Raw genomic sequence first — 20,692 nt, 5'->3', positions numbered from 1 at the left:
AACAGCATGCCTAAAACAAACAGCATGTTTATCTAAATAACATAACATATGTGAGCAAGTAACCAACATATATTTGCAAAAGAATAGGTGACAAGAAGTGACAAGAAGAATGAGAAGTGCTATGGGTAAGATTCTGAAGAGTTGAGTTTTCAGACTGCGGTGGAAAATGGGCAGTGAGTCTCCAGTCCTGACGGCGAGGGTCATTCCACAACTTAAGAGCAAGCAGTGAGAAGGGTAGCGTACTAGTGTGGCATTGGTCCAACCTCCCGTTAGTCCGACCATTACTAACCCTATTCCAAACCCTAACCTAACCCTAACCTCACAGGAAGCCATGGGTGATTTGTAACCCGCAGCACGGGTGATTTGTAACCCGCAGCACGGGTGATTTGTAACCCGCAGCACGGGTGATTTGTAACCCGCAGCACAGGTGATTTGTAACGCGCAGCACAGGTCGGACTAACAGGAGGTCTGACTTAATTTTCTTTACACTACTTGAACATATTTACTCAATATACTAGTTATTTTCAATGGACAGTTAGTCTAGAAGATAGAGTAGGGGTGGATCATGTCTTGAAAGAAAGTGGGTGCCTTGTAGGTCTTCGCCAGTGTTTTTAACTGGATGCAGGCATCAACTGGAAGCCAGTTAAAGGAATGCAGAATGAAGGGGTACAGAATAGGAGCTCGACCCGCCTAACGCCATGTGTCTGTGTCGCAGTGCGATCCGAGTGAGACACACACACACACACACTCTTTATCTTTGCCCACTGACTGTGTTTTTTCCGTGCTGGCTGTGTTGTGTGTTGTTCCGTGTTGTTTTTCCGTGAATATCGTGTGTCAAGACAGTGACGTATCACGGCAACAAAGCACAGGCGTGAATGGCACTTCCGCACCTGAAGTGGCACACAAAGTTGGGCACAATTATGCGTGTGTGGAATTCTCCTAAATGTAATAATAGATCAAAATGTTAGGAGGTTGAAGACCAGGCATGCCACGGCATTTTGGATCAATTATAGGGGTTTGAGGTCCAGAAAATGTGCCGTAATCCTGACAATTATCCCAGATGCCGTCAGACTACTCTGTTGTAGTTATTGGTGACAGCGAGTGAAGTGAGTTCTCCAGTAAGACAGAACAACAAATGGAACAGCTGTGAATTTAAATGGCATCACCAAAAGCTGGAATTCAACAGTATTCCTTTCATGATTGCGCTCAGCCCACTGCCACTCAGAAAATGAGTTTGATAATAGTGAGATATACAGAAGACCTGGAATGTCTTTCAGTGGGTCAATGCGCAGTGGATCAATCACAGTCCTGCCAACAATGTTGAGTGGGGGGAGCTGAAAACCGCCTATGTTGGACTGTCTGGTGGGCTGCATTCCATCAAAAATGCAGACACGGGGCCCATCGGTCACCGTACGCTGTGTCACGTCATGAATCATATTCACATCCAGACAGTGGATTAGGACTCCAGAGAGGTGTGGAGAGGCTCAGGAATGGGAGGTCAGCTTGACCAGAGGTGACCTGCCAAGGCCAGTGTGGAGAAACAGCAGCAATGCATCACACTGCAGACCATCAATCACCAATACGACTCAGTTCAGGGGCAGCCATTCCGAGGGTGGTCACAGTTACCATCACATGGTGGACCAGTCAGTCACGTGGCTTTCTTTTCTTTTTTTACACACCATCCCTCTTACCAGCTGGCCGCTGCATAGTCAAAGTGTGAACAAGTAAAGTCTGGTGAAAATGAACAAGACGGTATTTATAATCACATCTCTCTCGGGTCTGCGGTGGACCAGAATATGCACACAGCTAGGGACCGAGTATAGCTTAGGCTGTGCCGAAGCTTTATTTAACACGCCTTGCTCTGAAATGCCCTGGTTTAGCAACATGAACAATAGATAGGACATGTGGATGTCCGTGGATGGTCCATGGATGGTTGGAGCTTGACAGAGCGAGTGGTGGTGAAATAATGTATGACCTTTTTTGAGGTCAGTACTGTAGCTGATGAACAGATGGTGAGGATTCATTTTGTATATCCTGGGCACACACTATACCTGCTGTACAGTATGCCCTGCTCTTCCTAGAACGGGCTGGAGAAGATGCATCACCATACAGTGGTGAGGAGAGAACATAATGAACTGTTAAAAACCCAAGCCTCCAGTAATGCTGTCCTCTGTGTGTGTGTGTGTGTGTGTGTGTGTGTGTGTGTGTGTGTGTGTGTGTGTGTGTGTGTGTGTGTGTGCGCGCGTGTGCGTGACTGCGCGTGCATGCTTTTATGCTTTATTTAGGTAAGATAGTGTAGAGAGAGCCTCAGCCTTGAAGAGGCAGAAAGAAAGTGGAGACATGCCAGACATGGCAGGAATTGGATTCGAACCCAGATCCTTGCAACTCAAACGTTTTTTTATTTATTTTTTCACCACCAGTACTGACTGAACAATGGAGTACCGATTAGAGTTCCATTTCCCTAGATGTAATGGCCGTTATTCTGGGTGAAAGCCTCTGTGCCATAATTCTCTGAGATGTAATCAGATAGCTATTGTGCCATATTCTACACATGTGAAAATCACTGAGAATTTCCATCTTTACTACGTGAAGCAGATTATATCCACCTTAGAATAATAATTTCCTTAAGGGAACAATACCGTAATTTCCAGAGAAAATGAACTAACGTAAACAACAAAGTGAAAATGTATTTTGATTGTATGACCTATGGTTCAAGAGTTAAAGGCCAAAATGTGAAGCGACCTGTTATAGCGCCACCATGAGGCCAATTTGAAAAATATTCAATTTCTTCCATGGCCTAGTGGGAATGTGCTTGCAAAGTTTCACGGCAATTGGTTCATGAGGCATTTTGTTCAAAATGGGCCATTCCTGCAAGCTTTGGATGTCAATCAGGATGGAATACGAAACCTCGGACAGATCCAACTCGATCACATGGCTATAGAGATAATGGGTACCGATTTGCGTGATGAGTTTGGGCAAAATCTGTAGGAGTAAATGTGTTTTGCAAAAATCTGCCTCCTGGTAGCGCTATAATAGCCTGGTAAACCACCCCGGTCACCAAATTCAATTTCATTTTCATTCGACAGACTGAATGAAAATGAAATTGAATTCCGCGACTGGAGTGTTTTACCAAACTAGCGCTATAACAGGCCGATGTGAAAAAGTCAGGACAGAGGTTCTGCTCTGGTCTCCAGGGAGTGTGTGTGCACTGCAAAGTTATTAATATAAGACAAAGCGGAGATGAGCTGCTCACAGACAGAAAGACGGACAGACGGACACACACACTCACGGACCGACGGACAGACAGACGGACAGGGGCGAAAACATACTCTCTAGCTGCCACGCCTCTGGCCTGGCAAAGACAATAATGTACAGCCATGATACTTGATGATACATGATGTGACGATTTAACTTAAATGAAGATGAAGATTGGTGAAGATTGAACCTGCTGGGAGAGACACATAAGGCCATTAGAGCAGGCATCAGCTTTTCCCTAGTTCTGCAACATCCCTCAAACGTAATGTGTGAGGGGCTAGATAAGAAAAGAAGTGCATAGTCTAAAAATCTATTTTGTCATTATTTCAGGGTCTACTATTAAATCTTGAAGTTGTAATGCTCTTATAAAGAACAAACTTGCAACTTAATTGATTGCAGTGCAAAGTATTTTTTATAAAATATATTGACTCAAATTGCATATTAGCTGAGGATTGTGCTGGGATGGCAGCAGTAATTGCATCCAGGAGACAGTTATACATGTCAAAGACAGCAAGAGCAGACACGACATAATCAAAAGTATTAATCTTTAGTCTTGCAATAATTATTGTAAGAAATACAAGGTGCCCTTGAACCTCCCACACAATATTCCCATTCCATCCCTGGCAATAGACTAGAGCTCCTTCAACTCTACACTATCTGACATCTGGATCATTTCAATTTACTATATCAGCCCACATTTTGTTGTGCGCGGTCCGCGGTCGATACAATAGTCTGGCGCACAGATACTGTAATTCTCCCCAATGTGGAGCCATTGCTTTCAGTCACGTACAGCTCTGTATAAACACATGAACGTTCAAGTCATCTGCAATGCAATTAAGGCACCAAGTTGTGGAAAACTAAATATGTGTGGTTGTGGTGGCTTGTATTTTATTATGTCATAAGGGGTTAATTTTTAATATATTTTTATAAAATATATTTATATTTAAGTATTTATTGTATGAGCTACTGTATAGTCAGATTAGTCACCCATTGTGTGTCCAGAATCATTCAGTGTTCTTGCTGTACTTCCATGATGTTCAATGTTCCAGTTCTGTTTTACATTAGTTAGGCTATCCATAGACATATATAAAGGCTAGATGACTCGCCCGCGCTGCTGACCAATGGAGAGCAACGTCGCCACATGGCGGCCATCTTAGCCACTTTGGTAACGTTTGTAATAAACCAAACCGTTTGTAAATCCGTCAAGACTTCAGAGAGTTAAGAGTATTTGTGTTTGAGCAGATCACCAGCTACCATAGAACGTACCAGGAAAGTTGATTGTTGCAAGATGGCCGCCGGGGAACTGCGCTGTAGACTCGTTGGTGCTTCACAGGAGCTTCCGCATGTGTCACAGAGCGCATGTTCGGGTCTGACAAGTCCCGGAAAAGATGCGCTGTGATTATCCAGTAGTGACTTGAGTGGTAGCGTGGCGTAGCCAGCTGCCTTCCGCACTTCTGCCGCACTTCCTCATTTGTTCCTAGCGAACTTCTGCCCTCCCATCAACACACATGGCTCCAACTCAAGTGGAATAGTAAGAGAGTGGCGACACACTTTGATCTCGCCGCAAAGCGGGTGCCTATCGGCTATAGTTCCAAACATTGGAACTATCCCATTGAGATAGAATGAGCACGTCCGCATTCCATTGTTACAATGGGAGTCAACGCCAGTGTCGCCACTCTCTTACTAGATTACTCTGGCTCCAACGAACTGCAGCGGCCAATGAGGCATCTATTCTTTTATATCTATGCTATTGGCTATAATACCCCACTACCCAGTGCAATTACAGTTTCCTTAAACATTTACTTGTACTTGCTGAGGCCATCTTTGTGGGCTGGATGTTTACTTTTGTACTTCTGTATGATGTGTAGTGACCCCTAGTGTGTGCTCTGTCTGATCATTATATTTTTTTAGGGCATCACTGCAGGCCCATGCTGCTCAGAACCACTGTCTTTGTTGGCCTGTTTGGGCCTTAGAGTCATACTACATGTACTGTAGGTCATTATGATCATAACTCGTGACATCACTCACTACTTCTTTCCCCATGTTCTTGTTTTGTTGTGTGTTGGCGTTTCTTACTTGACAGGAAGGATCAAGGGCCTGTTCTTCCCCTTTGAAATCCCTCTGACACAGGAAAGCAGTACAATATTGTAGGACGTCTTCATCACACACACACACACACACACACACACACACACACACACACACACACACACACACACACACACACACACACACACACACACACACACACACACACACACAGAGGCCGGCTGCTTGTTGCACTGTGGAGATAAAGCAAGTACTTGCGCCAAATGTTGTGATCATTACAGCGTTCACTCTTGCTCTACTCCAAGGAGTTCAGCAGTGTGTTTCCTGTGGTTACAAATAAATAAATACATTTCCATGAGTCTCTAGGCTTGCAAAGACCGATGCACTATACACGTGACATACTGTATGTAATGCCTACCTTTAAGCTTTGTTACAAAGGTTCAATACTAGTGTGTACAGATCATTAGAGTGGCAATGGTATGTGCAAACAAAGAGAGGCATCCTTTTCATCTCAGAATTGCAAATGAATCCAGCTCACCTCACCTGGTCCCTGCAGGCAGTATCTCAGTGCCTCCAATCAGGAGACAATGTTCAGTAATAGTTGAGGATGATTATAATCCCCCGACCTTCTCTCATTCTAACGCCACAACTGTAAGCTTTAGCGCCCTGTGGAATGGCCTCCATCCAATGTCAAATGTTGGAGATTGATTATTTGCTTGGCAAACAGAACTACTTACAAAATCAGGCTCATGGTAGTATCAAAAACAGACTGCCGATTGTTCCTCATTCCCATGTTAATATTAAAAGGTGTGAGGGTACAGCACATCTTCGGCAACTAGCTCATAAATGTGGATGCAGGGTTGCATCCATTTGCCCATCAGCCCAGCTCTGATCAGTCAGTCCATTAGTTAAATAGATTGTATATTAAGATGTACGCAACAATCCCAGCCTGCCTAGGCTAACGGCTGTAAATGTTTCACCATCAATACCTATACATTGTATATGGCTCCCTATATTCACTTCAGGACGACTGTACATATTGATCCCTATTACTGTTAATACTCTCTACCAGGGATAGTACAAGTAAACACGTACAGTTGGGTGCCACCGATATTGTCCCTTATCATTTGACCCATTTAGGCCTGACCTCAAAATTTAAAAAAATCCTTCTAAATCCTCCAGTTTTCTGAAATAAATATTTTCACGATTTTTCAAAAATAGCAGTCCTACAAGCTCGTAGCGCGCCTCTCGGTGGCGCGCTATGAGCTTGTAGATCTGCTATTTTTCAATAGCTAAATTATAACATAATGTTTAAAACACCAAAAGGGGTTCCCGCCCAAAATGGGTTAACTGTTTTGCGCAGATCACGCACACCTCAGCAAAAAGAAAAGGACAATATCAATGGCACCCAACTGTACAAGGATAAGGATACTGTCTAGTCTAGTACAGCAGTCCGTTTTGTAGTTTCCAACTTTCCATATACAGCCTTTTTCTATTTGTATATTCATTATAATTCAAGGCCAAACGTGCAGTATTAAAGAGACCAAAATGCTCCAGTGTTTGTAAAAATTACAAAATGTACATGTGCAGCAATGATAATTAGTGTGGTTGCCCTAACAGGGCCCTAACAGGGCAACCAGACTATAATATATTGTAACACTTTATTCTTTACACTGGAGTAACCCTTTTTTGGCACGCTACTTGTCCCACAGTTTTGACGCTACGCACTCAAGCCATATGTCAAATTGACCGGCTTCATTGGGAATGTGCTTGCTCATTGCAAAGAGAAATGTTGTATAATTTAATTGATATTAATTTATTCGTGCATTCAATTTCCCGATTGACTCCATTGGGAAAATGGAGGGGAGGTTCATAATAATTACAAAAATTAATTAACTTATATTTATATCGGTCGGCCTCATGGTGGCGCTATAACAGCCCACTTTACGTTTTGCTTATAACTCTTGAACCGTAGGTCGTAAAATCTAAATTTCCCTTCCCCTAGATTCCTTGGGTCATGACGCAACTCCCCATATAGGCCACACCCATTTCCGTCAGGAAAGATTTTCCACCATTTAGAATTTTCTCCAAAACACACTTTTTGCTCCTCCTCCTACATATTTTGTCCAAATCTCGGTACCAAAAATCGGTACACATAATCTCTGGACCTATCCGATTAAAACACCACAGGCGACTGTGGCTGAAGAGGTAGAGCAGGTCGTCCAATGATCCATGGGTCGGCGGTTCGAATCCCGGCTCCTCCTGTCTACATGTCGAAGTGTCCTTGGGCAAGACACTGAACCCCAAATTGCTCCCGATGTGCTGGTTGGTACCTTGCATGGCTTCCGCCGCAATCGGTGTATGAATGCGTGTGTGAATGGGTGAATGTAATGCACAATCTATGTAAAGCGCCTTGGATAAAGGCGCTATATAAATGCACCATTTACCAATTACCATTTACAGGCAGAATTTTAATAGTGCGTATCGTTCGGCCGTAGTCGGCTTCCGAAGTTAGTGGGAGGGGCCTATTTTATAACAAATCACGAACCAAACGTCCAATCTACCCCAAATTTGAATCAGATGTCGCGGGTGGTTGATTAAACCAAGAGCCAAAAGCAATTTCATTTTCATTCATAGGGGGCACCGCAAATGCAAAAAAAGTAACCGTTTGTTGCAGAAAAATGATTTTTGGGGGGATAAATCCCCTCTCATTACTTACACATGATCACAGGAGTGACGTGATATTGTAATTGGCTAGCAAAAGTAGTGGGAGGGGCCTATATAAGCGATTGCGGCAACCACACTTTGCAATTCTTCCAAAATTGCGACTTTTCTAGTTGTACTTGTTTGTATGATGTATGTAGGACTATATAATATGCCAAATGTATATAATATGAAATATATAAAGTATAATTTATTGATAATATGAATAGAATACATTATAGAGGATATAAATACGTAAGTATATATGACTTACACTATTACATCATTTCATTATCTACTTCATTTCTCTGTAGTGAATGATTTTATTTAAGTTCATACCATGTTGGTATATATTGACGCCAAGCGATGAAATACTAGCAATAAAGGGGTAGGGTTATATGTTTTTTACTTCTCCCTACTCCTATTCGAACATGTAAAGAAAATAAGAATTATAATACTTGCCAGTGAGGCTTGTTTTTTTGTTTCTTTTGTTCTTTTTGTCTAATTTTATCATGTTCGGAGTTTGAAAGTTTTTCATTCATTCATTCATTCATTCAATGTCAAGGTTTCAATAATTATATCTGATAGTGATAACATTATACTCCCATTGAGCAGGACAATCCTCCCTATAGTAGACTAACATGTCTTTAGTGTGCCATTAAATGTGTGGCCAAACCATCAATTCTAAATGACATGGCGCGTGTCACTATAAAAACAGACTTGCTTGCCTTTGGTGGGCTGACTCCTTGCTCCAATGGCTTGTGAAACAACCTTAGAGCCTAAAGAGGTCAAATAAGAAGCAGAATTTAATCTGTCACTCAATTGAAAGCCTTTAAGGAGAAGCACACCGCTGCCCAGGGGATGCATGCAAGTCAAATTACCACACAAGCTCCCTGGCACAGGGTGAGGCAGAGAACGGGGATTAGAGATTGGCTGAATAAATGGAAATCATTTAAAGAAAAAACAGAGTGTACTGTGTGTGAACGCAAACAAACAGCAACCTACAACCATCAATCCATTTGAATCTAGGTGAACATACAGTTGGAGGCCATCGATATTGTCCTTTTCTTTTTGCTGAGGTTTGCGTGATCTGCGCAAAAGGACAGTTAACCCATTTTGGGCGGGAACCCCTTTTGGTGTTTTAAACATTATGTTATAATTTAGCTATTGAAAAATAGCAGATCTACAAGCTCATAGCGCGCCACCGAGTGGCGCGCTACGAGCTTGTAGGTCTGCTATTTTTGAAAAAAATCGTGAAAATATAAAAAATATATTTCAGAAAACTGGAGGAGTTAGAAGGATTTTTTTTAAATTTTGAGGTCAGGCGTAAATGGGTCAAATGATAAGGGACAATATCGGTGGCACCCAACTGTATCTACAGTAGAAGAAGGTTCACAGATGAAATACAGATTGACATAGAGAGGAAGACTGCACCATGTGAACCAAATTAATTAATCCAATTGTTGTTTGTATGTACTTCTGCATTATTAACGTTGCAGCTGTGATAACATACTGTGAGCAATGTTCAACTGAATTTATGATTCCTCATCTCAATTACTTGTTTGTTCTCTCTGTACTATTCTGGGATAAAGAATTATGGGTATAATAAAGAGATAATGTCTACACACACTATAATGCTCTCCCATGCTTTATTAATCAAACAAACAAAGCCACTCCTGGGCAAAACATTGTTTGTTTGATTGTTTGATTGATTGATTGATTAATAAAGCATGGTATTATACTTTGTGCAGACATTACATTTTCCAGTTTCTTTGTTCTCTCACCGGTTTTATAAAAACACTTCCTACTCCTTTTTCGAACACAAATATAATTTAAGTAATACCTATGGAAGAAAACGTTTGGGCGCTATTTATTTCTTTTCCTCATTTATATTTTTAATCAAATATGAACTAAATGGCCTGGGCCGTGGCTCAGTGGTCCAGGCACCTTGGCTGGTATAAGCCAGCTTTACAGCGTGTCGCAGGTTTGAGTCCCGATCCTGATGAACTTTGCTGTGTGTCCTCCCCCCATCTCTCTCCCCTTTCCTGTACTATCATCTGTCAAAAAAAGCCAAACATATGAACTAAATAAATAAATGGAAAAAAATAATAATAACTGTCCTGAACCTGAACATTCTTTTCTCAAGTTCCCTCATAATCTAAAGGTGAAGAATTACTGTACATTGACATCCAAAACAACTTCCACATTATGTTCTGTAAACAAATAGCTGAATTTATTTAAACAAATCACTCTTATCACAAGTTGTGTCCTGTCAATAATGAAAATAAATATGCTTTTTTTTAAAGTTATGATGTCAACTCATACAAAGCTTTAAAGCAAAGTCAAAAGCTCCAATACAGATGTAGTCAAACAAATCTCTATATTCTGAAGCTTTGACATCAAAGTGTCCTGTGTTCCACATTAATATTCATGTGCTAAGCAAAGGAAGAAATGACAAAATAATAGACAATATGTAGATAAGCTTCTGAGAAGATATGCAAATAGCCACACTTGACGCTTATTTCCTTCCACTGCACATGAGCAGACAGTGTGCACACAGGCTATGCACCTCCATTTTCTAACCCTACCTAGACATCATTTACATATAATTTAAAATTCATAAGGTCACAATAGTCTAAGGATATCATTATCATCCAGTAAGGCCAGATATAAATATACCGTCAGCTCATAAATATTTGGAGAGTAACACAACGTTTGATGTTTTGGCTTCATATTCTTCATACTTTGCATCTGAAATATATAAAGTTATGATTATGACTTAAAGATGATGCTGTCAGTTATAATTTGAGGGAGTTTTTCATTTGTATTTGTCAGTACGATGCACAAATAAATATGTTTGAGTTAGAAAGCCTTTTTCTTCTGAATTCTAGGGGAAATGATTGCTAAAGTTGATAACTTAGAGCTTTGTTTTCCAACCAAGTGTAATCCACACCTGAATTCTCTTAGGGAAAAAACTGCAATGCAAAAAGGCAGGAAAGAAAAGTTGACAGGAAGAAATGAGACAGTGGATGGCATACTTCTAGAACAGTATATAGAGAAGAATGGCTGTTTTACTGATCATACCTTGATCTGTAAAGAATATTTGGCACCTGGAAATGGCAGTACAAGTGTGGAAAAAAAGTATGGCCATCCTCATATTGTGTTTCTCCTTTGAAGAAGATACAACCAAAACATTAAACAAAGTTTGTCCAAATACTTAGCTCATGGTACATTTGCCATGATGTACTTTGTGTGGTTGTACTACCCATATACAAACAAACCTGCAAACAAATTCCCTTGATGACGAAAAAAAATCACAGATGGCGTCAAGCAGTTGACATGGACTCCACATGTATATATAGCTACATATAACTTAAAGCCTAAAATCTCACAGAATATCTCTCTTTAACATAATTTCATCAGAATATAGTTTACATGATCAGGTTTCAACCCATAGTTTAAATCCTATGTATGAAATATATATTCATTACAAATCACTCAAATCCCTTTCACTTGGAATTTACTGGACAGTATTTCAGTGATGGATAGTTGTATTTTTTTTTATATTAAAAAACATTAGCACTTGGCAAGAAAAAAGTTGTAATGTCTTTCAAATGACAGATCTCTCATTTTGGAACAACTCTGCACATGTAAGCATATGCAAAGATTATTAATAGGGGGGGGGAGTCCGTAATTCTTCTTCATTAATGTGGAGAAGATAAGAGCAGATCTTAATAGCTGGTCAGCTCTTCTTGAGGAAGTACAGCAGAGTGGGTTTATCTAAATCCTCTTGGCACAGCTATCTGAATAGTCCTCAAACATCAGTGCCGAGAAGAGCTTAAATTAGACTGAAAAGCAGTTTTATGGAATAAAGCAGTAGCGAGAATGTTCTTTTGATTGCTCTTAACATTATGCCAATGTTGCTTAACATTATTGAGCTGTAGTACTTTATAATGTATTAAATATTTTTTTTAAAACAAGAACAACAAATATATCCATGAAAACAATATTACTCACTTATGTTAAAACATCCCAAAGTAAACTTCAACTGTACTGTCTTTCAACCTCTTCCATGAACGTAGTGGGCCTTCTTTGCTCGTTGAGATGAATGGAAGTGGTTTTAAGAGTAAAGGTCCTTTCAGACGGATAGTGGGTGACGCAGGCGTTGTTGCCTGGATCAACGGCGGGTCTGCTCCAGGTCTGCACAAGAGGGGCGCGGAACACGTAGCGGAAAAACAAAAAAAAAGCTCAACACATTCCAGGTCTAGTCAGCTGCCGGCGCGTGCACAAAACAAACACGCGCGCGACAATCGCCCCTCAACTTCTCCGCTCGTCCAAAAAACGCCTCTCATTGCAAATTAATTACTAGGCGCGTCAGACGCTGCCCGTCTGGAAGGACCTTTAGACGTGGAACTGTGTGTCCTTGTTGGTGCCATGAACCTGGATTACGCTGAGGTCTCTGCCAGTCTGCCCTCACTGTCACTCTGCACCAGGGACTGCCTGATGGAATCTCTCCCTCCCTCATCCTCCTCTTCAGATCTGGAAACATTGAGATGTCTCCGGTAGACTGGAGGACTAAAAAAACGCACGAGCGCGCACACACACACACACACACACACACACACACACACACACACACACACACACACACACACACACACACACACACACACACACACACACACACACACACACACACACACACACACACACACACACACACGTGTTTATCTTTTTCTCAAACACACTGTCGTTCAATCACACTACGTTGATGTCACAAATGAAACAAACAGCATTCAACAGTGGTCAAAATGCACAATACTGTACCCCCTTAATAATCAATTCAAGTGCTGAGATTAATTTAACATTTAACAACCGTGAATGCTTTCAAGTGTGTGCGGCACGTTGTATTTTTCTGTTTCTATTTATAAACTTTTAGTATGTGATCAGGGGCTATGCATGCCTGTGGTGTTAATTGGTCAAAAATCCACGGATGCCAATAATACACGATTAGTTTCAATTAAATGCTTAACAACAAATTAATAGGCATCTGAGTCATGGACCTTGTACATTAATCAAACAGCAATTAGAGTTCAATCATTGCAAGAACTGCATCACACCTCCAAAATAAAATGGATAATGTATCCATTTGGAACTCAAATAATGTATAAATGGAACCAAATGGACCTGTGTGTGTCCATTTTTTATTCCATTAGTAAAGTCTCAGAGTTCAATTAAAACTGAGGATTTTACAGTGTCTTGGCAATACTGTAAGTGTAAATAAAACTGATTTGATTTGTGCATTGCTGACATTTCTAACACTGTCCAAAACAACTTGCAGAGATGGACTCTGCCAAAACAGGCAAGCTAAAGTCCATTATGGTGAAACAGAAGCCAAGAATGACAAAACAAACACAACAAAAATAGCATGTCTACTGAGGCTTATTTTTCAGTAGTCTACTATCATCTGTCTCTTGTAGCTCAGAATATGCAAGGTGATACTGAAGACTGAATATCTGCATAGTGTTTGAAATGTTAATTTTCTGATTTCCCAAAATGATGGATAATGCCTTTCAAGTGAGCAATGTTTCTCTTCAAGTTGTATTTGATTTGAAAAGAAAACTGGAGTCAGCAAAAAAGAAAGAAAGGAAGAAAAAAAAGAAAACAATACTTGCAATAACCTAAAAGCAATATACTATAATATCCTTTAAGTGCAAAACTCATTAAAATTCAAACCTTAACAAAATAATAGTGAGGTATTACAATGTTTCAGCAGTAAGAACTATCCTGTCATCCACATCAATAATAATGTAGTATAGATGCAGCATCATATTATAATATAGACCATGCCCTTTAAATGCGACACACAGGTTTAGTGTGTTAGATTGGTGGAAAAACAAATCACACGCCTGTTGATTAGAATAGTTCCAGGCCACACTGACTCCTTTTGGGTTAGAATCACAACAATCATCACCTTCTGGTGTTGGTTTTAATCATCGCTGTCAGGCTTATAGAGGTACTTCATCACCAAGTTGTCCACTTTCTTCTGCTTCTTGTTGTTGTCCTTTTTACTGGATGGCCCGATGTCATCGTCTGAGGCGGGAGAGAGCCGCGGCGGGCCCTTCTTCACGCTGTTGGAACTGCGGTAGGAGACGGTGGAGACTGAGGAGGAGTCGGATGACGACGAGGAAGAATCTTCAGACTCACTCTTCTTCTTCTTCTTCTTAGACCCCTTCCTGGACTTCTTGCCCTTCTTGCTCCTCGAGCTCCTCCGGCTGTGGCGGTCGTCCGAGGAAGAGCTGTCAGACTCTGAGCTTTTCTTCTTCCTGCTCTTGTGACCGCGGGAGCTGCTGGTGCTGAAGCTGCTGGAAGAGCGAGTGCCATGGTCCACCGCTGAGCCTGAAGCTGAGCGGCTCAGACTGGATGTGCTGAAGGCCGGACCATCGTCGTCCCCGCCCCGCAGGCTGCGCATGCCCTTCCTGCTATCCTCGCCTGCATCGCCCTTCTTTTCTTCATCCTGCTCCTCCTCCTCCTCGTCAGAGTCCTCAAGTTTGCTGCGTTTGAACTTGATCGGCTTGAAGCTCAGCACCTCGTTGATGGCAGCTTCCAGGTCTGGATCCAGGTAGTTGCGGTGAGTGACCGATTTAGCGGAGGATTCCGGCGGATTGTCATCTGAGGTCCGCGTCTGGACTGGGTTGGAGAGGCTACGGTTGAGGGAGCGCGGGCTGAAAGAGGAAGGACCCCCCTCGCTGAAGGCTGTGCTCATAGCATCGTCGTCGTCATCGTCTAGGCGAAGGCCAAACTCACTGAGCCCCGTGCTACGGGCCAGGGACATTCGGGAGCTGCCGCCCCTGTCGTCCTTCCAGGAGTTACTGCGACGCACAGATCCAGGGCTGGTGCGGCTCACGCTGCTGATGATGGACTTGTTGTCGTCATCAATGTCGAGCACGCTCCTCCTGGTGGACATCCTGCTGGGCACCACAGAGGACACCATCGAATCCTTATCGAATTCTGGACTGCTGCGGGACGTCCAACGACAGTCCATGCCCTTCCTGGCTCTGCTGGTGGCTTCAGAGTACGCCATGGAGATGACGGAACCCCTGTCGTCCGGGTCATCCTGGGTCTTCTTCCTGTCGTCTTGGAGTTCCCCGGGCTTGCACTTGGCCTTGCGGACAGATGGGTGGTGTGGCGCATCCGGCTGTTCCTTGAGAGTGTTGAATAGGTAGCTCTCGTCTCCTGTCCCCCCTATGGAGTCTTTGAGGTTGGATCGCTTCCTGTAGCTAAGGGAACTCATTGCTGACACTGGCCGGCTCTGCTCCACCTCTTTCCCCTCTTTGCTCCCTTCGTTAATCTTCTCCTTACCCTCTTTTGTGTCCTTGGCATCTACATTGGCCTTGGCCGCATATCTTGTGGGTTGACGGAGGGAAAGCGAGACACAGGCAGAGACCACACAATGAGAGACAGGGAAAGGATCAAGAGATAAGCTTTCAATAACTTTCAGAGGAGAAATGATGAGTCGATTTTGAGCACATTTTCCCAGCAAAACCACAACGCTGTTTTTGATTGAATCTAGTATTGGATGTGAAGTGGCTGGGATTTAAAGTCTCCGTATCATTACAATATTACAGTACAACAAGGGCTGAATTTGTCCTTTGGAATCAGAATAGAACTGGGACAGTTACAGTAGCCGTACAAATTTGCTCAGGCTATAGCCAGTATGTATAAAATAAGTGAGGTAATCAGCCAATGGGAGCATCCATCCCGTCTGTAGCATCGGGGCCATTTAGCAGACGTGCCAACTGGCCACGGGCCACTTCAATAAATCTGACAGCAGCTGCCTCTATGCCTGCCATCTTATGTCATTAGAGAGATGACCGCGAGAGAACAAGTTGACACCTAATCATACGAAATACTCCTGCCCTCTGTTGCACGTACTGCCCTAGGTAATCCTGGACGTTCTTAGGGTATATAAGACAGGAAATGAGGATGACTCTCTCTGTACGGCCACAGGGATGTGCGGTGGTTTATCATTATGAGAGGCCCCGCAGGTGACAGCACTAACCTGGTGCTCTTCAGGCTCCCCTCATCTGACAAGGTCTTGGCAGAGCCCTTGTTCTTCGACAGCCAAGACTTAACTCCATCGACGCGGTCCTCCACTTCTGAGTCCGTCTCCGTCTCGTCCCCGCTGCATGGAAACAAGTTCAGTTACACATTTAATTGTTGTTTTTTTATGTCAGAAAAGAGCAGATTTTCTGTGAGTCACACATGCAGCAGTTGATGTGTTTCATGCATACTGTATGTGACAAAGAAAGCCAACCACCTAACCATTCTCAAGTTATTGTGTTCTCTCTCTCTCTCTCTCTCTCTCTCTCTCTCTCTCTCTCTCTCTCTCTCTCTCTCTCTCTCTCTCTCTCTCTCTCTCTCTCTCTCTCTCTCTCTCTCTCTCTCTCTCTGGCACGCACACACACACACACACGCATGCACGCACACACAGACATATACTGTATACACTCAAACCTGCAAACAAATACATTTCCTTGATGACGAAAGAGAACAACATCATAGACACACACGCACACACGCACACACACAGTCACAGTCACACACACACACACAGGAGTGCTCACAATAAACTGCCACGCATCACTGCAGGCAGGGTAATCATTTTTTGGTTGAGTGTGATACACAAACAACATCAGGTTATCAACTGTTGTGCGCTGACTTGAGCCCAGTATTGAAATGTCCAAGATGCTTTGTGCGTGACAATCGTGGTCAAGCAGAACGCCGTGCAGATGCTCTGAGCAGAATGTAAATGAAGCTCTTAACAGCTAATTAACTTGGCTGGGTCTGAGCGGCTGGCTGGGCTATGCGTGGCATGTGGCCCATTGCTGGGGATTATTATTGGGGTAGCGCCAATGAGGCGACCCTCTAGACCCGGTCTTGACAATAACATGCAGTGTACAAAGACCTGGGGACATCATTGAGAAAGCATAATAGGATTGCGCCTAGAAAAGGTCAATTCCCCTTCATCTGCATCCGCTCCGAGGTGAATAACCGCTGAATTATGCATCCCATTGTCTGAGGACATTAATGCGGAAGGAATGGAAGAAGTCATCTATGGGTGCTGACCTCTGTTGGAGTATGTCACCTCCAATGTTGTTACTACTCAAGCTACTTGTCCAACTGCTTAGCTTACGGATGTGTAAAAGTGATGCGTAACCTTAATTCATGTGGTTTTACGAAGGGAATGATTCATACATTCAAACCACTTGAGCACCTTGGGGAGAGGACATAGCATTCTGATCTATTTTGTCAGATTGAGACACTTTAATTGAAATGTTGTATGAGATGGTTTGCACTGGTTTGCAGTATCGGTATAGTGCCAACTTTGGATATTGAACGCTTCTGTGAGAAGCAAAAAAAGTTTAAAAATAAATGTTTTGAGGCAAAGCAGCCTTCTATGATGACAGTATTTTCCCAAAGGAACTTCAGTTCTAGAGTCCTCAACTGTAACAGTTAGTCAGTTACAGTTGTAATTATTAAAATCTGTCACAACTGATAATATAGAAATCAAATACAAATTGCTCAATACAGAATGGCATCTCTTTTCCTTATTACTGAACAGCAAGTCTGTGAGCATCCAAAATTGTTTTACATTTTGAAAAATATAGCTGATTTGTATTAGAGATGCCCCCCCCCCTTCCCCCCCAACATACACATTTAATATCGGAACATTTTTATCTAGTTGGTTGTAGTGGACTATAAGAATGATCTCAGGGAGTGCATGATCCATAACTTAAGTTGAAGTCGTTCTCTTATTTTGCACAGAGAATGTTTACATTTGGAAAGCCTTGTTGCATTTATGAATGCATCCAGTGCAATAGGCATAATGTGTTAATTCCACAGCAGGAGATATATATGATCATTGTGATGTTGTTACATGACATTGGTTTTGGTGAAAAAAGCCTCGCATATCGGCCAAAAAGCCAATCTCAGACATCCCGTTACTCTTGGACCAACTAATGTATTCCATTCTTTGAAAAGTGGTGTAAAATTGTTGTCAGAAGCAAATACAGCAGCATTCCTATGTGGAGTCTGAAATTGCAGCCATACACTGAGCTACATAATACACAATATACACAACATTGCATATCATTGTGCCATTCCATCCCAGCCACGGAGTCTCCCACTGAGGAGAGGAGCGTTTCCTTTGTCACTGTGTGATGTGTCACGCATTCAATCATGTTTACATAGTACAAAGTGTTCATTCTCTCCTGCTCTTTGGGTGGTTTGCCTGAAAACCGCAAGTTATTTAAATGGAGGGATGCATAGATAAAGAGAGAACAAGACAAAAGCCTGATTTATTCTTGGTCATACGACGGCATCACAGGCCAACATTTAAATATAGCCAATCTAGTATAAGCTCAGAAGCCTCTTCCACAGAGATTCCTAGTCAAGATTAATGTGGAGTCTTTATGTCAAAGATGGCATTGTTATGGGCATTTGCTTTGGTTTTTTAATCACTCTTTGGCTTTGTCATTGTTAGCCTAACAATCAGCGATAAGTGACAACGTAAACCTGCATCTTGGAAATCTTCTTTCTTTGTCTCTACCTCTGTCACACACACACACACACACACACACACACACACACACACACACACACACACACACACACACACACACACACACACACACACACACACACACACACACACACACACACACACACACACACACACAGGTATCTTTTTTGTAAATGGTGTCACAAACGGTTTGTCCTTGGCCTCACACCGTTAGATAGCCAGCCCTGGTTCTCTCGGATACAAACAAGATAATTTTGCATCAGACATTAGCCTCTTCTCACAGTCTGCCTCAACTGGTTGTAAATCTTTGTCACAAATACTGTAGCCTACGTATACCCTGCATCAAGTTCTTATGGTTTCTTCTAGGGTTGTCCCGATCGGATCAGGGGGTTCGGAAATCGGCTCCGATCACATGATTTTCAAAAGATCGGAATCGGGGAGAAAAGTTCGGATTTTTAATTGTCTAATGTAAATGGGAGCAAAACAAACGTGATCGGGACATCCCTAGTTTCTTCCTATATCACGTTAGTGTGCTCATCATAATATAGCACAAGGGATAATTACATCACACCTTGTATATCACTAATTAAATGCCAATCCCAAATTCATGTGGAGCTTTGCAAATGTGTGCAGATTAAATACTCACTGGCAAAAACATGTATTCATGTTGTGTCTATGCAACACTCTATTGACTAATAATAAATGGACTAAGATGGCCATAAGCAATTTGTGTGCTGTATGACAAGCATCATCACCTAGTACGAGATGGACTCATTGCTCAGATCAGTATTACTCCTTATCTTATCAAGCATACCTTTATATTGAGGTGATAATTGCAAAATGCAAACCATATACACATTACTCCTACACAGACTGCAAACCATATACACATTACTCATACACAGACTGCAAACCCCATATGCACATTACTCATACACTGACTGAGAAACCATATGCACATTACTCATACACAGACTGCAAACCATATACACATTACTCATACACAGACTGAGAAACCATATACACATTACTCCTACACAGACTGCAAACCATATGCACATTACTCATACACAGACTGCAAACCATATGCACATTACTCATACACAGACTGCAAACCATATGCACATTACTCATACACAGACTGCAAACCATATGCACATTACTCATACACAGACTGCAAACCATATGCACATTACTCATACACAGACTGCAAACCATATGCACATTACTCATACAAAGACTGCAAACCATATGCACATTACTCCTACACAGACTGCAAACCATATGCACATTACTCATACACTGACTGCAAACCATATGCACATTACTCATACACAGACTGCAGACCATATGCACATTACTCCTACACAGACTGCAAACCATATGCACATTACTCATACACAGACTGCAAACCATATGCACATTACTCATACAGACTGAAAACCATATGCACATTACTCATACACAGACTGAAAACCATATGCACATTACTCATACTGCAAACCATATGCACATTACTCATACACAGACTGCAAACCATATGCACATTACTCATACTGCAAACCATATGCACATTACTCATACACAGACTGCAAACCATATGCACATTACTCATACACAGACTGCAAACCATATGCACATTACTCATACACAGACTGCAAACCATATGCACATTACTCATACACAGACTGCAAACCATATGCACATTACTCATACAGACTGCAAACCATATGCACATTACTCATACACAGACTGCAAACCATATACACATTACTCATACACAGACTGCAAAACATATGCACATTACTCATACACAGACTGCAAACCATATGCACATTACTCATACACAGACTGAGAAACCATATGCACATTACTCATACACATGTAGACTGCAAACCATATGCACATTACTCATACACAGACTGCAAACCATATGCACATTACTCATACACAGACTGCAAACAATATGCACATTACTCATACACAGACTGCAAACCATATGCACATTACTCATACACAGACTGCAAACAATATGCACATTACTCATACACAGACTGTAAACCATATGCACATTACTCATACACAGACTGAAAACCATAT

General features: G+C 42.0%; 2 protein-coding genes across 7 annotated transcripts in view; one reads left to right on the top strand and one right to left on the bottom strand.

Annotated features, from left to right (window-relative positions):
- LOC306928531 (vascular endothelial zinc finger 1-like) overlaps positions 1-20,692 on the top strand; it is a 129,770-nt gene that overhangs the window by 6,286 nt on the left and 102,792 nt on the right. The gene's annotated exons all lie outside the window — the stretch shown is intronic.
- The window catches only part of LOC306928527 (unconventional myosin-XVIIIa-like), an 82,655-nt gene continuing 72,183 nt past the window's right edge, over positions 10,221-20,692 (bottom strand). For 4 of the 6 annotated variants that reach the window (XM_079508726.1, XM_079508728.1, XM_079508729.1 and 1 more), the window contains 3 exons: positions 16,070-16,192; positions 13,982-15,413; positions 12,445-12,582 (listed from right to left, as the gene is read on the bottom strand). In XM_079508726.1, coding sequence (XP_079364852.1) covers positions 13,997-15,413; positions 16,070-16,192 — 1,540 coding nt within the window. In that variant the 3' untranslated portion in view covers positions 12,445-12,582; positions 13,982-13,996. Of the gene's footprint in view, positions 12,583-13,981; positions 15,414-16,069; positions 16,193-20,692 lie in introns of all 6 variants that reach the window. The other 2 variants (XM_079508730.1, XM_079508731.1) reach the window with 1 other exon arrangement.

The sequence above is a fragment of the Electrona antarctica genome, assembly GCF_951216825.1.
Source record: "Electrona antarctica genome assembly, chromosome: 8".
Lineage (NCBI taxonomy): Eukaryota > Metazoa > Chordata > Actinopteri > Myctophiformes > Myctophidae > Electrona > Electrona antarctica.
The sequence above is the reverse complement of the archived record's forward strand: the minus strand, read 5'-3'. Positions and strand labels throughout refer to the sequence as shown.